The 20556-nt window shown below is 44.9% G+C and overlaps 2 protein-coding genes across 2 annotated transcripts in view; both read right to left on the bottom strand.

Moving 5' to 3' along the window:
• The window catches only part of PRSS55 (serine protease 55), a 60005-nt gene that overhangs the window by 19903 nt on the left and 19546 nt on the right, over positions 1-20556 (bottom strand). The window lies entirely within an intron of this gene.
• Positions 5782-6352, bottom strand: LOC132523045 (large ribosomal subunit protein eL21-like). Its single transcript, XM_060153614.1, has one exon. It carries the CDS (start codon positions 6314-6316, stop codon positions 5834-5836), a length of 483 nt encoding a protein of 160 aa, XP_060009597.1. The 5' UTR covers positions 6317-6352; the 3' UTR covers positions 5782-5833.

Here is a 20556-nt window from a genome sequence, read left to right as displayed (position 1 = left end):
GGTCACAGGCGCGGACCCGAAGGCTGGGTTCAGAGGCGCTGGCCTCCCCTGATACTCAGCCCAGAAGGCAACAATCCCTGCTCCCACCCTTTCTGGGTTTATTCCACGTGGCCCCCAAATCTCCAGATAGGCCCCTGTCCCTTTCTAAAGATGGAAAGTCCCCTGCATCGGCAGGCGGGCTCTCAACCATTGCACCACCAGGGAAGCCCCACTGGCGGCTTTCTTTGCTCGGCTTCTGGGGGTGGGGTGTGGAGGGGAGGGGAAGCCTGGGCCCCATGTCTGATTGGAAGAATAGAGGATGACTGACGGGCACATCCACCCTAAACTGCTGCCCATTTTCTATGAAAGTATCTGGACAGAATCACAGCTCATCTCTAGGAAGATGCGTTCCTTCTGGGTCTGTGTCCTTCCTATTGACATGACGTGAGCCCTGTCTATTGCAAAGCACTCATTCGCTGCCCCACATTTTTTGGCCAAGCTTCTTCATGGTAACAGTGGATCACATCATGTCTGAGCTGGTGGAGGGACTGACCAGCGGGGCCAGAGCCACCGTGCACAGCCCCAGAGGCCGCCATTCCTGTAGACTCCAATGGGAATGGCTCCCCCTAGAATTGGGCAAACATGGCCCGAGTATGGAGAGAAACTTTAGGAATGTAAGAAATCTATAGAAATCCAAAGAGGAAAGCAGGTACATGGTGGCATAGGTTGCACAGGGACACTGCCTGCCTGACGCTCCAGAGTTTCCCAGGGTGGCTTTATCGAGGTGACCTTATTTTCCACAGTCCTGGCCAGCAGAGCTCTAACTTTGGTGTGCAGCCCAGGAAGTTTGTTTGGTACAGATTCGGGTTGCCAGATTTAGCAAATAAAAATACAGGCTGCCTGGGACCTCCCTGGTGGCGCAGTGGTTAAGACTCTGAGCTCCCAATGCCAGGAGCCCGGGTTCGATCCCTGGTCGGGGAACTCGATCCTACATGCATGCCGCAGCTAAGGAGCCCGTGTGCTACAAATAAGGAGTCCGCCTGCTGCAACTAAGACCTAGCGCAACCAAATAAGTAATAAATATTTTTAAAACAAGAGTTAAAAAAATACAGGTTGCCCAACTGATTTTGAATTTCAGATAAAGAACAAATATTTTTAGTACACATGTACCCCACGCAATGTTTGAGACATTCTTATACTCAAACAAAATTCATTGTTTACCTGAAATTCAAGTGTACCTGGCATCCTGTATTTTAGCTGGCGACCCCAGTGTTGATTTCCAGACTTCACCCTTCAGACTCTGATCCAGTGGATGGGGGAAGGCAGGGAGCCAGGTCTCAGCACTTTAACAGCTGCTTCCAGATTATACCAGGACAGATCCTTCTGGAGCACCTGGAGAAATGTCACTCAGGCCAAAGGTAGAGGGCTTCCTGGGATCCCTGGGAAGCTGGGGACTGGAGTCTGACTCAACCTAGGAAATCTGGAGGCAAGAGAATGGCCGGCCATCTGCTTAGGTTCTGGGAAGGTTGCTGCTGTGGAGAGGCTGCCCTGAACCCCCAGAGTTTGTGCATTTGGGCTGCACAGGGGACAGAGTGCTGCGGGGGGTCCTGAGGAGCCCTGCCATTGGGCGTCCTGCAGGGGGCAGAGAGACCTCGGAAGAAAGAGGCTGGGGATGTGTGCCGAAAGGCCTGGGGAGTGCAGAAGACAGGCGCCAGCAGGTAGAGCCCCTGAAAACACCGTGCAAAGAGTCCGCTGGAAATGCCTCCCAGGCCCCGAGGACAGAAAGCTGATGTCTGGGCTAGCTCCCCTTTCCCTGCACCTGTTACTGAGTCCAAGCTTGCTCTACTCACTGCACGAATGGCCAATAAATCGGAGACGAGGTGTCGAGGCAAGGAAGACGACTTTATTCCGAAAGCCGGCGGACCGAGAAGATGGCAGACTAGTGTCCGAAAAACCGTCTTATCGGGGTTTGGATACCAGTTCTTTTACAGCACAGAGACGGGAAGGAGATGAGGAAGTAAGGTAAAAAGGCCATACGTTTTGCAAATATCCCCTGGAATGGCCAGCCTCGGGGAGGGCTGTGTTAATTTTTTTAATTTTTAAATTAAAAAATATTTATTTATTTGTTTTTTTTATTCTTTGGCTGTGCGCGGGCGCTCTCTAGTCATGGCGAGTGGGCGCTACTCTTCGTTGCGGTGCGTGGGCTTCTCATTGCCGTGGCTTCTCTTGTTGCGGAGCACGAGCTCTAGGTGCACGGGCTTCAGCAGCTGTGGCTCTCGTGGGCTCTAGAGCGCAGGTTCAGTAGCTGTGGTGCACGGGCTTAGTTGCTCCGCGGCATGTGGGATCTTCCCGGACCAGGGCTCGAACCTGTGTCCCCTGCATTGGCAGGCGGATTCTTTTTTTTTTTTAAACATCTTTATTGGAGTATAATTGCTTTACAATCGTGTGTTAGTTTCTGCTTTATAACAAAGTGAATCAGCTATACATATACATATATCCCCATATCTCTTCCCACCCTCCCTATCCCACCACTCTAGGTGGTCACAAAGCACCAAGCTGATCTCCCTGTGCTATGCGGCTGCTTCCCACTAGCTATCTATTTTACGTTTGGTAGTGTATATATGTCCATGCCACTCTCTCACTTCGTCCCGGCTTATGCTTCCCCCTCCCTGCGTCCTCAAGTCCATTCTCTACATCTGCGTATTTATTCCTGCCCTGCCCCCAGGTTCTTCATAACCATTTTTTTAAGATTCCATATATATGTGTTAGCATAGGGTATTTGTTTTTCTCTTTCTGACTCACTTCACTCTGTAGGACAGACTCTAGGCCACCCACCTCACTACAAATAATTCAATTTCGTTTCTTTTTATGGCTGAGTAATATTCCATTGTATATATGTGCCACATCTTTATCCATTCATCTGTTGATGGACACTTAGGTTGCTTCCATGTCCTGGCTATTGTAAACAGAGCTGCAATGAACATTGTGGTACATGACTCTTTTTGAATTATGGTTTTCTCAGGGTATACGCCCAGTAGTGGGATTGCTGGGTCGTATGGTAGTTCTAGTTTTAGTTTTTTAAGGAACCTCCATACTGTTCTCCATAGTGGCCGTATCAGTTTACATTCCCACCAACAGTGCAAGAGGGTTCCCTTTTCTCCACACCCTCTCCGGCATTTATTATTTGTAGATTTTTTGATGATGGCCATTCTGACTGGTGTGAGGTGATATCTCATTGTAGTTTTGATCTGCATTTCTCTAATGATTAGTGATGTTGAGCATTCTTTCATGTGCTTCTTGGCCATCTGTATATCTTCTTTGGAGAAATGTCTATTTAGGTCTTCCGCCCATTTTTGGATTGGATTGCTTGTTTTTTTGATATTGAGCTGCATGAGCTGCTTGTAAATTCTGGAGATTAATCCTTTGTCAGTCGCTTCATTTGAAAATATTTTCTCCCATTCTGAGGGTTGTCTTTTCATCTTGTTTATGGTTTCCTTTGCTGGCAAGCGGATTCTTAACCACTGCGCCACCAGGGAAGCCTGGGGATGTGTTAATTTCTTCTTTCTTGCAGCCATCCACAGGTGGACAGGGTCCGGGTGTTTCCCTGAACAGAGGCACTTTGGTTAAACGTTCAGGCAGAGGGGCAGGGTTCCCTGAGGCTGGCCATCATGTATAGACAGTATTCTTTTAGTGAACAAAAGCTGTGGAAAGCAAAGGTTAAAGTAAAAGAAACATGTAGTCTGATTTCGCTCTTCCCTGTTAGAACACCTGAAGGTGTTCGCGCCTTCCCCTGACTTTGAACCCTGGCAGGATCAAAAGAGCAGCTTGAGCAGGGGGAGGGTGAGCAGAGCCAGAGGTGAGAGAAGACCCAGGCCCCAACCCGACCCAGGCCTGGAGGAGGTTTGATTTAGAGTCAGACTCAGCGCCCCCTGGAGGGTGATGAGGGCTTGGATGTTCTAATTCCTAAGTTGAAACCTGGTTTGGGACTCAAGTGACTGTAGGTCTATTATCTAAGGATAATCCGAGGGTGTCCCTGGGGCTTTTCCATCTGGGCAGGACAAATCATCACCACTCAGTGGAGTTTAAAAGCCAGAGTGAGGCAAGACGGAAGCTCGTTGCCTTCACGGCCCACCCGGAACTTCATCGTTTCTCCATTTACAGCCGTTTGCGGAACAGCGACCGTGGAAATCTGACTCTATCTTACAAACCAGGGCAAGTCACTCAGGGAGGCAGACGCCTGGTACAACGGCGTGCCCACGCATCCCCGCCGCCCAGCGCTCACCACGGAAGTGATAAAGGTGAAAGGCGTGTCTTTTGTTGTTCATAACAAGCCCCTTTCGACCCCACCTGGGTTTGTGTTAAGGAGGTGACTTTTGAAAAGCCCCAAGGATGGGGGCTGGTTGCCAGGGGAACCAACCCGTGCGGAGAGGGTTGGAACTTTCAGCCCCACCCCCTGACGTCTGGGGGAGGAGAGAGGGGCTGGAGGTTGACCTAACAAGTCATCGCAGGCTTTGAGATCTGGTTCCAGAGAATAGGAAAACTCACCAAAAGACCCAAAGCTCTTTAACGCCCAAGCAGGCACTAGAACACATGGCTCTCCAAGAGGTTCAGAGTTATGCTGGGAGGGGTGGGTACAGACAAGGGTGCCTGATATGGTGTCCCTTTAGTCTCCGCTGCAGAGACCATGCAGACAGGGGAGGATTGGGCTGTGCGGACGCCGCTGAGCCAGGCTGCCCTGTGTCCCCTGCTTCCTCTCTAACCCGGGGCTTACTGTGCTATCACCCAGGACCAGCTCTGCCATGCATTTGTGATGCCCCCACGGAAGCAGCTGCAGCTGGCATTTTGTCAGCTTTGGCCAGAGGCCCAGGCTGGGAAATTCTGGACTGGAATGAAAAGAAAATGCTGCAGCTTCTAATTCCACTGCTCACGGCACTCAGGGGACGTGCCCAGGAAGCTCCAGGTCTGTGCCAGTCTAAGCCAGAGTGGAGGATGGGGAGAAGCCTGCAACCTCTTACCTGGCTCCTATAGAGTTGATTTAGAGGCCCAAGGGGGTGCTAAGTCAGAGCAAGTGGCTCAGGAAATGAGGAGAGTACAGCTGATTAATCGAAGATGTATTGGGCTCAGTGAACATGCCAGTTAAAATGATCCCCCAGTGTCTGGACCCAGAGTTCTGCAAGAACAGGGGACTTGGAGCAACAATTAGCAAGTGCTTTTGCTTCTCCAGTCTCCACTGCCCTCCTTGTAAACACATTAAGGATCTTTCTGGGCTCAGTACTCTGCGAGAAGCAGCAGAGTTGTGGTAGAATAAGGGCCTTATTAATTTAGAGCACCTTATTAGATTATGTAATCTCATAAACTGGGAAAAGTTTAAAGGGCTATTGTGGGGAGCAAACGAGTTAACACAGCAGTTTCCAAAGCACGTTCTGTTAGAAACTGCATAGCAAAAAAGCTCTAAGATTAGACAGAATTTGGAAATGCTCCTTTCAGTACTTTTCCTTGGAGTCACAGTGGATATCCACATGTTAAAGGTTCCGAGAAATCTCACAGTGAGAAAGTGGTTTAATTTTATTTAATCCGGTATTTCTGAAATGTATCTGCCCACAAGGCTACCCTTTACCCTAACTCCCAGCCTTATAAATAAGTAACATTTTCTAGTTATCCTTTTGAGAATGACCTGTTCGTATAGTTTTCCCATCATTTCTATTTGAGTGGGTATCGTAAGTCGACTGGCAGAACCTTTTTGATTTTAATGATATTAGCCCTTTGTCTCTTACGTGTGCTACAAAATCTTTTCTCCTAATTCTTTTTTTTTTTTTTTTCCCACAGTCCAGGTCTTTTATTTTCTTTACACCCATCATGCCATGAATTCATAGGGAATGGGCTCCAACAGTTCAGGCTCCTTTCCATTGGTTCTCACGAAGTGTGCTTCTCTGGGTGGAGCAGGCTGGCGCTTCAGTTGAACCCAAGTACCTTTCTCTTTGGCTTCCTTCTTTTTCTGATCATTTTCCTTCACCCGTTTCAGGAAGCTATCCCGGCTCTTAGAGTGCTTAATATGCTCGATACGCACATTAATTCTCTTGGCAAGAATCTTGCCCTTAACTTGTTTGTTTACAATGATGCCAACAGCATGCTGGGTAACATTGTAGACTCTCCCAGTTTTGCCATGGTAACATTTGTGGGGCATTCCTTTTTGAACAGTGTCCATTCCCTTGATATCTACAATATCACCTTTCTTGTAGATTCGCATGTATGTGGCCAAAGGAACAACTCCATGTTTTCTAAAAGGCCTAGAGAACATGTAGCGGGTGCCCCTCCTCTTTCCCTTTGTGTTGGTCATTTTGGCGAATTACTGGAAGATGGCGGTTCCGGCCGAAAAGAACTCTCCTAATTCTTTAATACTCTTCCAATTCTATTTTGGACTAAACAAATCTTAAATTTATGTTAGAAGTTCAGCACTATTTTTACTTATGGTTCTTGGCTTTTATTTGATGTCTTAGAAGGACCTCTTCATTCCAAAATTATAAACACAGTCAGACCTGTAGCAGAGTGTAAGCTCTGAAATTAGACTGTCTGCTTTCTAATTACTTTTCCTCCAAGTACTTGCTATGGGACCTTAGAAGGAGTTTCTAAATATCTCTGCATTTCAGTTTCCCCGTCTGTAAAATGGCCATATTAGGGTTATTGCGAGGGTTAAATACGTACAAAGCTCAGAGGACAGTGCCAGACACTGTAAATACCAAAAATTTGTTAGCTGTTATTATTCCTAAATGTTTATGATTTTGCTTCTTAATTTTATATTTCCCCATCCCAAGTTGATATTATCGTATGTTATTTCCAAAAAGTTTTATTTTCATCTTTTACATTTAGATTTACAATTCGTTTGGTTTCAAATTTTGTATACAATATAAGGTAGAGTTCAAGATTAACCTTTCTTTTTTTTTTTAAAGAAAGTAACTGTAAAGAACCCCCATTAGGTTATCAGTGGATTTCTCAGAAGAAACTCTACAGGCCAGGAGAGAGTGAGGTGACATAGTCAAAGTGTCGTAAGATAAAATACGCCGGCGAAGAATACTTTATCTGCCACAGTTATCCTTTAGATATGAAGGCGAAATAAAGGTTTTCCCAGAAAAACAAAAGCTAAGGGAGTTCACCACCATCAGACCCAGCTTGCAAGAAATGCTAAAAGTTCTTCGTGCTGAAATAAAAAGATGCTACCTAGTGACATAAAAGTAAACGGAAGTACACAATACTCTAGCAAAGGTGAAAAACAGTCTGAATTAGAAAACTCTAACTCTATATTAGAATGGCTGTTAACCACTTATAGTATAAAGGCTAAAGGAAAAGAGCATTAAACAGAACTATAGGTACTAACATTTCTCAACGGATTCACAGGACAAAAAAAGGTAAATTGTGACATCAAAAATATAAAAGTCAAGGAGTAAAAGAGTGGAAACTTTATAGGCAAATGAAGATTAGGAGCTCTCAGCATAAGAAGGACTGTTTTATCTGGGAGATGTTTTATGTAAGCCACATGGTAATCACAAAGCAGAAGTCCCGAAAGTAGAATCCCAAAGCATAAAAAAAGGGGAGACTGAGCAAATCACCATGGAAAACTACCACTTTACAAAGGTAGATAGAAACGAGGGAAAAAGAATGAAGATACAAAATAACCAGAAGGCAAACAATGACAGGAGTCAGTCCTTACATATCAATAAACACTCCAAATATAAATGGATTGAATTCACCAATCAAAAATCACAGAGTAGTGGGATGAATGAAAAAAAAACCGAGATCCAACTAAGTGCTGCCTATAGGAGACTCATTTCAGCTCAAAGGCTGAAAGTGAAGAGACAGAAAAGGATATTTCATGCAAGTGGAAACAAAAGGAAAGTGAGGGTACTCATATCAGAAAAAATAGATTTCAAGCCAAAAACAATAACAAAAGGCAAAGAATATAGTTTTGTTTTTATAATATGTTTAATTAGACTCAATTTAATTTATTACTGATACATTGAAATTTGAATCCAACATCACACTATTTGTGGCATCTCCTCCGCATTTCTTTTCCCTTTCTCTCTCCGGTTTTGTGTGCATGTGTGTGTGTGTGTGTGTGTGTGTGTGTGTGTGTGTGTTTTGGGGAAGTTGACAAAGATTACCTCTGTTACTTATTATCCATGTAATTATGTTAACAGTTAAAAATACACTCCAAAAACGTTTTCCTCTTCACCTCTGTCCCTCACACCCATGATACTCAAATTGTCATGTGTCATGTATGTGAAGCTTCTGCACCATATATCATTGCTTAGTACGTTATAGCAGCTCTTGAGGGATGAAATCTGTGGTTATTATTCCACATATACACTTACTTGCAGCCTGGTTTACTTCTGATGCACCCTTATTTCTAGGGTGCAGACCATTAAACTCCTAACTAAAGCCACGAATTCATGAGGTCCCTCGCCATTGAGGGGTCCTGGGCTCCCCCTCCTCACTCTGCAAGGCTGTCAGAAGCACCGCCCAGCTTGTCAGATGACTGTCCACAAATTGTGCCCACAAATTTGTTTCTCTTCCTAAATATTGGCCCATAACTCTTCACTAACTTTGCTGTCTAGTGCTTTCAAGCAAGTGATATTTTAACACTTTTATTTATCCTCAGCAAGAAAGTTGGTCCAAATTTCCTAGTCCATCTAACTGGTTTTAATTTTTCAATGCTAGTATGTGTCTTTATTTTTTCTTCGTCTCTGCTAGTTCCTTTTTACTTCGTCCTTTTCTCTTATTTCATAGTGTTCCGCGTTTTCTTTAATGTCCTGGCATGATACACCTCTAACCTGTTTCTTCCCTCCTGGTAATAGCTAAACAAATATATTATTCATGTGTATTTTGCACATTCTGTTTCTCTCTTTTTGTAATATTTTTGCATGGTTTTAAAATATTTATTTATTTATTTATGGCTGCGTTGGGTCTTTGTTGCTGTGCACAGGATTTCTCCAGTTGCAGCGAGCGGGGGCCACTCTTCCCTGCAGTGCGTGGGCCTCTCACTGCAGTGGCTTCTCTTGTTGTGAAGCATGGGCTCCAGGCGCGCGGGCTTCAGTAGTTGTGGCTCGCGGGCTCTAGAGCGCAGGCTCAGCGGCCATGGTGCACGGGCCCAGCTGCTTGGCGGCATATGGGATCCTCCCAGACCAGGGCTCGAACCCGTGTCCCCTGCATTGGCAGGCGGATTCTTAACCACTGCGCCACCAGGGAAGCCCTTTTACATGGTGTTTATATATTTTTGCTGGTTTGCTTTTAACTTGCGGCCAGTTGCAGCAGACCTGCCTTCCACCTTATACTGTATAGATAGAAACTCATTGCTGCCTTTCCCTTTTTATATAAGCCTTTTCATAATCTTTTCTCTTTACCCAGAGGGCTGGATATTGATAATTTATAATATCTGTTCAGTCTGCCTGAGGAGAGTGGTGAGGGACTTGGGAGCATGACCAGTCTAGATCTGGAGTTATTTTATTGGATGCTTTCCCTATGAAGGGGGCCAGGGCAGGGGGTGAAGTTCCAACAGCTCAAATAAAATCTTTGCATGTGTAGGGGTATCCCTGGATTTCAGGAAGTTCTTTCCTCTTTGTGGTAATCTTGGAACTCAATGCCTTTCTTACTTCCTGAGTTGGAATGTATTTTTTCTCTGCAAAGATAGCTCTGGTATCTGCTGTGAAGTTTAGTTGCCACTGACCATTAAGAAGACATGCCAGGGACTTCCCTGGTGGTCCAGTGGTTAAGACTCCATGCTTCCACTGCAGGAGGCTTGGGTTCGATCCCTGGTCGGGGAACTAAGAACCCACATGCCACACGGCAAGGCCAAAAAAAAAAAAAAAAAAGCCATGTCAAAGGTGGGTGAAGGAAGTATCACATGGTTGGTCGTCATCTCCAGACTGTTCCAGGAGAGGTCAAGTAGCTCAAAAGAAGAAACTCTCTGTCCTTCCCTTCTCCTGCCTGGGCCACAGGCTCTTGCCCTCTGATCTGTGGATAGCAGTGGGATTCTATGGAATTTTTTTCACTTTGTTTACAGTATTCTGCACTGGGAGGAACTCTAGAATAGGCTGTGTATATTTTTTCTCAGCGTCTTCTTTCATTCTGATGAAATTATAAGGCCATAGTCTGAATATCCTCAGTTTGCTGCGCGAGTGTATTGTGTGAGTGAGTATGTACGAATGTATTTATTAGCCATCTTTCCTCCAAATTAGTTTGCAGTTCCAACAAAGCAACAGGAATATTACATCTTAAAACTCAAACCACAAACCCAACTTTATTTGAAACTACTGAGTTTTATTGAAAATAGCTAAATATATTAACAAAGAGGCCGAGTAATCCAGCAGGATGGGGGTGGAGCTATGATAAATGAGCATTTGCATAAGGGAAGTGGAATAGAGATGCATTCCAGGGCCTGAAAACAACTGGGGGTGGGTTTCAGGCTGATGCAGCATGAACAATGTACAGCCAATGGAAATCCTTGATAGCAAAGTCTCCTAGGATTTTATGCTCCTAAGGCAGAAAAGTAACAATGAGTTCTCATGGAGTCTAGCGTAAGGAAGATATATAAAGTGTACGTTAGAACAGAGAGGTTGCATCTTTCAGTACAAAGGGCTGTGTCCTGAGAAGCAACCCTGAAACAAGAATCCCAGGTGCTACAGTGGCCAGAACTGTGTACTGAAGGCCAATTTTCAGTGATTCTAGAATGCCTGGCTCCAATTCCTGGTTCTAGCACTTACTAGCTGTGTGGCTGTGAGAAAGTTAACTTTACCTCTCTGTGCCTGTTACTTATTCTGCGAAATGAAGATAATAATATATAGAACGCAACTCACGAGTGAGAATTAAAGGAGTTAATATGTGTAATATAAAGAACGTAGAATAGTGTCTAGTCCGCAGAAAGTGTTAGCTGTTACTGTTGTAATGACCAGGTCTGTCGGCTCCTTGAAGAAAAGGCTGGGCTAGATTTGATGGATAGTCTATGTGGAAGGACTAGCATTGAACTAGGAATGAGTAGACCTGGGTTTGAAGCCCAAATTTGCTACTAAGGTCATACATATATCTAGTTGCTTTTCAATAAATATTTCTTAAGTGAAGGAATGAATGAATAATTGATAGATCTTCACCACTACTGCAGGTTTAACCAGTTCAAGAGAGAGAGTACAGGATGTTTCCGAGGTTCATGGCTACCAAACTAAGACTTTCTGATTCGATTCCCTAAACCAGATGTCCAGAGCACAACTTGAAGATCTAAAAAGCTAAGACTGAGATAGATAACAGAAAATACTAAACAAAATCATGGGTAGTGAACCCTTGTACAGAATTCCTCCAAAAGGTTGTATAAGCTGAAATTATAAAGTGCTCAAAACATTTAGGAAATGTAGAGCGTTTTTGTTCACTCATTTATTCAACAAACATCTACTGAATTCTGAACACGTTCAAAGACTGTGCTAAATATTAGCAATGCAAAGATGGCAAGATATGGCTTATATCCACCGCATATTTATAGTGCAGTCGGGGAGACATGTCAACAGGTAATTAACACAATGTGGTGAGTGCCCTACTGAAGCATTTTCAAGGTGCTTTGGAACCACAGAGCAGAAAATAACTGCTGAAGGCTACGTAGTTTCCCAGGTGGATAAAGGATGTATCTAAGGCAAAGAGAAAAGAACTGCAAAGGCAGGAAGGCAAAGAAGAAGGTCATTGTGGCCCCAGATGTGAAAATAATTAAGGCTGACTCACAGCACAGCCAAGGCATTGGGGAGTAGTGAGAAGTGAGGCCGGAAACGTATGTGGATCACGCCAGATCACTACGGGTCTACGTGTCATGCCGAGGATTGGGACTTTGCTCTGTTTAGGGTCATTGGAAGGGGCCATCCCAGGGTGTTGAGAAGAAAATGAGCAAGGTCATGTTGAGGTGCTGGAAAGAGAACTGAGACAGCCACGTGCAAGGTGCAAGTTGGAACAAGAAGACGGTGAGGTACCAGAGCCCAGGATGATAGTAAGAAGACCATCGCCAAGGTCCTAAAAAGAGATGCTGAACTGAAGCCAAAACAGGAGGAGATGGCGGCCAGGACCGAATCTGCCCGGGGTCAAGAGTCTGGGTACGGGGGAATGTTGGGGGGGCAGGGACTGTGTGGAAGAAGTGACAGCTCCAGGTGGGGCAGAGAAGATCTGTGGGCAAGATGGGCCAGAGCTAATTTGTTCCCTGTATCCCCACATTCACCCGGGGATGAACTGAGGGAAAAGAGAAATGTTCAGAACAACGGACTTGAAGTACAATATTCTGACAGCGGAGGAGCAGCAAAAAAAAGAAAAAAAAAATGAACATTTTTTTCCAGAAACAGTGCCAGTTTCTGGAAAGTGACATCTCCTAAAATAAATAGCTCCTCATTTACTGTCATAAGCTCAGGGTGCTCAGCCAACTCGTTTCATTTAATTTTAAACATTTTGTCAGCATTAGACAGGAAGCGAATGTTGATCATTTGTTCACATGCTCCTAGCTGTAGAGCTCTCATTAGTGACTTAGGCAAAATACGTGAATTCAGCCATTGCAACCAGTTACCTGACATGTTCTTAAACGTGGTGGCAACAAACCCAGAGGATTGAAATAAAGTCTGGATGAAGGATTCAAGCACTGAATTCTGCTTTACTTTAAATCTCCGAAGATAAGAACAAACATTTGTCTCAGATACGGTATGTGAGGCAGCCAGAGTATATAGAAGGATGCCTACCACTGAGTGTCAATGTAAGAAGCCAATCTGAAACAAGCCTGGGGTATCTGGAAGAGCTGTGCTGAAATATTGCCGTGTATCCACCCAAAACGACCTTTGGAGCGTGTGACGGGTGGGTATCCATACGTGTGTGCTCACCTGAGAATGTGAGAGAGTCTGAGGGGGTGGACGAGACGGTGGGGAGGAGAGAAGGAGGTCAAGGGCAAAGGTGAGAGAAAGGGACCCTTCAAACTGATTTATGTATTGAATTTAATTTATTTATTTTTGCAGTTTAAAAATTTTTTTATTGGAGTCTAGTTGATTTACAATGTTGTGTTAGTTTCTCCTGTACAGCAAAGTGAATCAGTTATACATATACATCTATCCACTCTTTTATTTTTTTAGATTCTTTTCCCATAGAGGCCATTACAGAGTACTGAGTAGAGTTCCCTGTGCTACACAGCAGGTTCTTATTAGTTATCTCTTTTATATACACTAGTGTGTATATGTCAATCCCAATCTCCCAGTTTATCCCTCCCCCTCTTATCCCCTGGTAACCGTAAGTTTGTTTTCTACATCCGTGACGCTACTTCTGTTTTGTAAATAAGTTCATTTATACCCTCTTTTTTTAGAGTCCACATATAAGCAATATCATATGATATTTGTCTCTCTGCGTCTGACTTACTTCACTCAGTATGACAATCTCTAGGTCCATCCATGTTGCTGCAAGTGGCATTATTTTGTTTTTTTTTTATGGCTGAGTAATATTTCAAGTCTGGATTCCAAAATTCAGAGACAATATGAAAACCAGGGGCAAGGGATGAGATAAGAAATATCCAGCCTGAATCAACTGAAGAAGGCCACTGGGTAAACTCTTCCTATGAAGTGTTGGATGAGAAAGATTAGAGCAAATGATACAGCTGATTTGGCTAAGGAGGGACTCCAGAGATTACTGATGTTCTTATGCTATGTCAGAGGCAACCATGACAGACGGACTTGGGCAGATTCCTTAAAGAGAAGCTCCTCTAATAATTTTTTTAGCAAAGGGAATGACTTTCTAAGCACCTAAGGGAAAATTTATAAACGAAAAGTTTTGACCCAACAACACATTTTAATTTCCTGAATGTCAAGACAAAAGAAATTGACAAATTGGATAAAGTAATTACAATATTTTTTCAGATAAAGAATTACTATTCCTAATATCTAGATAGCTTTTTACAAAAACAGTTAGTAAATAGCATACCTCAGGTCCCTCCACGCATCTGCCCCCCAGTCCACCTGCACCCAGGAAGGATGCTCCAGCCCAGCGATACTCTGCAGGGGCGTTTCCTGCATGGGTAGTAATAGGGACTAGCAAATGTCTGCCTTCTCTTGGGCTGCAAAGTGAGTTGTGAATCCCAACCTTACGGAGGGACTCTCCTGCCAGGTTTGGTCCTTCCTTTCTTCCCTGACCCTGAGATATTCTTGGAGTCCTCTTGACCCTTTGTAGTTACTCCTCGGCTGTAGTTTATAATTCTTGATATTAAGCTTTCCCTGCTCCAGTCCTGCACGGCTCCTGTTTCCTGAACGGACCCTGCGCATCTTTGGCACTTCTCGGTTGCCACCAACACTTTCATAGCTTCTGATGGATCTCCACCCTGACCTCCCCAGATCTCACAGCTCTTCCTGAATGTGAGGGACAGACAGTAAAGGAGGTGTGCCTGGCTGGTGTTGTCTGAGGTCTATCCCCCCTGCACCAGCTCACTTCACTCAGCTCCATCACCGGTCTTAGCTGGGAAGATGCTGGGAATACGGGATAACAAGGATTTCTCAGCGCTGCTCATGTGCAAATGGCTCTTTCTTTTCCCTTCCAGATGAAGCTCCATGTGGCTACAGACCCAAGTTTTCAAACTCAACCTTGGAACAAGTCCACGGACTGAAGTCCAGGAAGGGGAGTTCCCACGGCAAGTGAGTATCCAGATCTCTCGGAGACACCTCTGTGGAGGCTCAGTCATACATCGGTGGTGGGTTCTGAGGGCTGCACATTGCTTCTCAAGAACTCTGTAAGTTCCTGACGCATTGTCATAATTTACATCAGGTCTCCTCAACGTATTGTCTGGGCTGGGTAGCTTAGTGGCTTAGTGCACAAGGTTTGTGAAGCCATGGGCTCTACACCAAGTGCGTTCCCATTGGCTTTGTACTGAAAAGTATCTGCTCTACACCTGCTCTCTCCTCTGAGGTTAACCATATCCAAAGGTTGGCTGCTAGTTGCGACTGTGCACCCAGTATTGGAAAATCAGTACAAAGCTTCTATTCCCCTGCCTGCCATCTGTGTAGACAACGTGTTGTATTCATTCATCGTACACATCCAGGCTACCGTGTGCTGCTCTAAGTGATGGCGATATGGTGGTTGACAAGACAGTCAAGACCCCTGTGGTCAAGGAGCTCACAGTCTATTCCCACTACCTTTTGACGGGGAAGTCTCCCTGGGCTGGCTGTTCACTAGCTCAGAGTTCTGCCTGAGGTTAGACCCCTGGCTACTGCCGCCTGCGTATGGTATGTGCCTTCCCTTTTGAACCCACAGAAAGCCCACGTTTAGGTTTCCCTGGGCTAGATAGCATGATGCTTTGGAAGACTCAGGTCTGAATTTTGGCCTCACTACTCTAGCTTTGGGATTCTGACCTAGCTCCTTCACCTTCTTCTCCTGCACCTTTTCTCATCTGTAGCATGACAGTAATGCCGCCATCAAATAAGTTATGTGGATTAAACGAAATGAGATTACACACGTAAAGTCCTTAGTAGAAACCTGGAACACAGAAGAATCTCAAAACATGAGAATGATGGTCATTTTTTTTAGTACCCAGAAGCACTGTAGAAAGAAAGTTTGGATTCTTCCTTCCTGGGCTGTTTTATAATCGCATCTCCCCAGCTGTTTACCATCGGATGAAGCTCACGTAGATCACCATCCTGAGATAACTCTGAGACAGTGATTCCCCAACCAAGCATAGTCATCAATTACTCTGATCCTTTCCCAAGGCACCAGGCTGGCCAGACAAGGATGCGGGAGTGGGATGAGGAGAAGGCCAGAAGCTCCTCTAGGGTCAAGGTTGTTTCCTTCCTACAAGATGGCACTTATAGGTGTGCCATCTTCCTGGTTTCTCCACTGGCCTGGCAGAGACCGATTCAGAAGTGGGGCTGTTCTGAACCTCTGCACAGGAACAAAGCATGGCTGTGAAGAGGTGGTAGGGTCAAGGAGAAGGGTCATTCCAGGTTCACCTGGCAGGGGCTGGGGTGAGGGTTTGGTAGGCTGCTTCCAGAGGGAGCGAGCTTCCCAAAAGGAAGTAGAAATATAAGCAGAAATGAAGGAACCACTTATTGGAGATGCTAGAGAGGAGACTGAGTGGGCGTTGCATCACATCACCTCTAAGGCCTTCCTGCTCTGTGAGTCTGTGACTTGCTGAGCGTTTGCATCCTTCCAGGGCCTCCTCCCTCATCACTGGTGGGCCCGTCACTCTCAGTGGTTGCTGCAGTGCTCATTCTCACTCTAGCTCCCTCACTTTGCCTGATCAAAATGATAACTTAAACATGTACCTGGAGAAGTTGAGCGTGGTGCAGATTAACTGGAGAGAATGCAGCCAGAGGGTAGACCAGCTCTCCAGGAACACGCTTTGTGCCTGGAAAGAACTGGGCACCAAAGGCAATTGCCGGGTACTCAGCCCCTGCTTCAGCCCCATCCTCCACACGCCCCACCATGTTCTGGGTTCCCAGAGGAGGGAAGGCCCTAGCCCATGCCACCAGGACCCTCTTACTCTGCCCTCTTGTTAGAAGTACTGTTGATTGCTCCAGACTGTTCCTTCTCCCTTTTCTCATTCTCAGGGAGACAGTGGGGCACCTATGGTCTGCACTATCTATGGAAACCAGAGGATCTTCCTAGTGGGTATCTTCAGTTGGGGCATAAGATCTGACTTCAGGGGGAGGCCTGGTATGTTTGTGTCTGTGGCTCAATTTCTTCCGTGGATCCAGGAAGAGACAGAAAAGGAGGGGAAAGCCTACATCATCTCAGGAGCCCAGAGAAGTTCCCTGCCTCGTGTTCTGCAGTACCCCTTATGGTTAGGCTTGGGCTCTCAAATGCTGCTTACCACCATGTTTACCGGTGATAAATCAGGTCACTAAGCTTTGGACCCACACTTTCTTCTCCTCCTCCTTCTCCCTTCTCCCTGCCCATCCTTACACAAGCCTTTATGGAGCATCGACTATAGGTTAGCCCCTATGCTAGACCCTGGAGGATAGTCATGGACTCAGTTCTCCATGAGAACTAAAAAGAAACAATGGCCTTTGACAAGGAGGTCAAGAAGGCTTTAGGACAGCGTTGGAAAACCAGCCTCGAGAAATCACTTCATGTTTCTGGGCCTTGGTTTCTCTATCTATGAAGAAGGAGATTTGGTCAGATGAGTCCTAAGCTCTTTCATCACTCTGACATTCTGAATAACTTCTTCTACTTTCTCTCATGGTTCACAACATCACCTAGCTAACAACGGGCTTTAATACCATCAGCTCAGTGCTTAACGGGGACCCAAACACAGGGAGCTCCATTTCCCATTACAAATGCTTTAATCTCCTGGGCTATTCAGGAAAGAAAGTCTATGGTAGACTCAGGATCAGGGGTTTCTTGTCCTGTGTGGAGTTGAAAGTAGGGAGATTATGACTTGGGACCTAGAGACCACACGTTTCTTTCCCTCCCTTTAATAGATCCAAACAAGGTTAGGGTAATAAGGTGGCTTGGCCTCAACATCTGCCCTTTCGTTCCTGTGGATAACTGAATGAGGGTCACTGTGGAGTGGCCAAAGCCATGACTCATCAAGTGAGAAAGGATAAAAATCCGAGGACAAGAAAGCAAGCAGGTCCTTTCACTGAGAGGAACCAGAACAGTTTATGTGGCCAGACTGAAATACAAAGGACATGAATTTGTTTTCAGAAAACTGTGAGGCAACTATTAAATACAGAATGGATAAACAACAGGGTCCTAATGCACAGCAGAGGGAACTATAGTCAACATCCTGTGATAAACCATAATGGAAAAGAATATGAAAAAGAATGCATATATCTGTGTAACTAAATCACTTTGCTGTACAGCAGAGATTAATACAACACTGTAAGTCAACTATACTTTAATTAAAAAAAAGATTATGTCCCCATGTTAGATATTGACATTGTGTGGAGTGACTGGCAAGCCAGAATGAGAGAGTTATAGACTGTTATGAATCTGAAGCAATCTGCCTTCGGCAGCAGAGAATTCCTATTTGTAAAACAATTCCTGCTGTGCCACAGAGTCCTAGTAAAGAGTGAGTACCTAGTCATGGGACACCAAGTAACTATGTGACCTGGAGCTGCCCTTCATCACCCACCAAGTCACATGGTTTGACAGGCCACCAACACTCTAGCTTCTGATGGAAATTTAGGAATGGGCTCAGGCAAGTCTAAGTGAGTTGTATGAACACGCTGCCCCGCACGTCACCTGCATCTGTTGCCACAAAGCTTCTCTCTTAGCTTATAAGTTGACTTAACAAGAGGCCCTGTGCCAGCTGATGGTAGAGGGAAAATCCTCAGTCCTGGTTCTGCTCAAGGTTAGCACTGCATGATGTGGGGCAGGGAAATACCTCTGCGGGCAGAGCTTTGAATGGTGCACTTGACCATCTCATTTCTATGAAGAAATAGGTGGTGTGAGGTAAGGCCTCTTGGGCAGTGATGAATAGGTTGGCTGGTTGGTCAAGGGCTTGGAAGGAGAAAGACTGGAAGATTGCAAATAAGAAGGTCTAGGGGAGAGGCATGTGGATGGACCTGAGAAGAGACCTCTGTGCTTTGCATCAATGCCCATTAGGAAGCATGCACTGCAGGGGAGGTTCGAAGCAATGAGGAAGATCAATACTCACGATGGTGGCCTGTGTAAGCCACAGTAAGAAATTGATCCTACCTCATGGCCTGGTACACATGTACACACATACACACGGAGCTAAAGTTTCATGAAACATGTCCTTCCTTCCTTCCTTCCTACATGCTAATTACAACCCACTAAATTGATATTGTGACTCAATAATAGGATGTGAAATGAGTCATCATTCGAAAAATACTGACGGAAATCAATCCTACCCTTCACTTTACTTTAAGGATACTGAGCTCTACAGAAGGCAAGGTTTTGCTAAAGGTTATTAACAGATCCAGGACTAAAATTCATATTTCTGACTCTCAGATCAATTTATTTTCTGTGTTTTAGTAAACATCTATGAAGGCTAAAATTCAACAAATATCCTTTAAAATGCATAGCTGAGCCTACAGGAAAGGAAATGTTTAGGGAACAAAAATCAAAACAGAAGTAAGAGTCCAGAGTCGTTATGCAGACTAAAAAGCCAACCAGAGGTATAAATCCTGACTCTTGGGTTTTACTGGTCATGTAGGGCAGTGGTCCCCAACCTTTTTGGCACCAGGGACTGGTTTTGTGGAAGACAAGTTTTCCACGGACCGGAGGGGGTATGGTTTTGGGATGATTCAACCGCATTACATTTATTGTGCACTTTATTTCTATTATTACATTGTAATATATAATGAAATAATTATACATGGTAAGAGCAGTGAATCCCACGGGCACGAGCATGTTGCCTCACTTCTGTTGCATTATAACCAGCTGATCAGAAGTTGCGCCCAGTGGAAAACCATATGATGAGTAACTAGGCATTTAGTGGGGTGGCAGAAGCTTTGTGAGCAGGGAAGACACATCCATATACAGAATAAAGGCCTGTTTCTATGATGAAAAATGACTGCTTACTCCACAAGGGAAGAAGTCAAGTGTTATCAACCTCCCACGAGATGGGTTATGTGTTACATCATCCTCAGCCTGCAGACGATGTGGCCACAACAGGGTCTTTCAAGGATGCTGAGACTCCTTATGGAAATGTACTTGTCAATGCCTCATTTAACATGGTGTCCTCAGGACTCATGTAAGGGATGGAGTTAGGGGGTGGGTGAACAGGTCACACTTAATACATCCATTCTGACATTCCTATCCAAGATTTTGTATTCCTTCTTTTATGTTCTACAGAAGAATCCCATTTAATGTAGGCCATTTATTTTTGTCCAGGGTTTTAGTCTGTCAACTAAACAAACAGAGCTGTTTCTAGCTGCTCCGGATAATCCATCTGAACGCAGATTTTTCTCTTAAGTGCATCCAAATTGATAAATTTGGCCAAATCACATTTTACTTTATCCTTTGTTTAACTCCCTTAGGAGCTCTTCTCCCACACGATCCTCCGGTGTCTACAAACATGCATGAGCAGAATGTCGCAGTTCTTCTGATGTGTATAATGTCTTCTGCCGGGTCGGATGAACTGATCCCCTATGAAGTCTATTGTGATGGCTCTATTTATGGTTCTGACTGCCCTGAGAGGTGGTAGGGATGGGTTATGGGGAGAATCAGCCCCCTGGGAAAGTATTTCAGTTAAGTCATTACGAAGTCTTCATGGAAAAGGAGACTAGCCTTCCCGGAAAGGGGTAGAAGGGCTGCTTCTGATAGGAACGGAAGCTCAGTGGGATTTGAGGTTTTATTTTATATTTATTTTTGGCCGCACCATGCAGCATGTGGGGATTTTAGTTCCCTGACGGGGATTGAACCCGCACCCCCTGCCTTGGAAGGCGAAGTCCCAACCACTGGACCGCCAGGGAAGTCCCGGGATTTGAGGTTTTAAAGTACACTAATTCATCTTAATCCATCCAAATACTCCATTGCCATTTTCTTGGTCACCTTCTTTTCCAATGAATCACCTTTCATGTAAGCACCTAAAGAAGTCATGAATTCAAGTTGTGTTGTCATTCTGCTACCTGC

Source organism: Lagenorhynchus albirostris, chromosome 7 (genome assembly GCF_949774975.1).
Source record: "Lagenorhynchus albirostris chromosome 7, mLagAlb1.1, whole genome shotgun sequence".
In the NCBI taxonomy this organism is placed as follows: Eukaryota; Metazoa; Chordata; class Mammalia; order Artiodactyla; family Delphinidae; genus Lagenorhynchus; species Lagenorhynchus albirostris.
The sequence above is the reverse complement of the archived record's forward strand: the minus strand, read 5'-3'. Positions and strand labels throughout refer to the sequence as shown.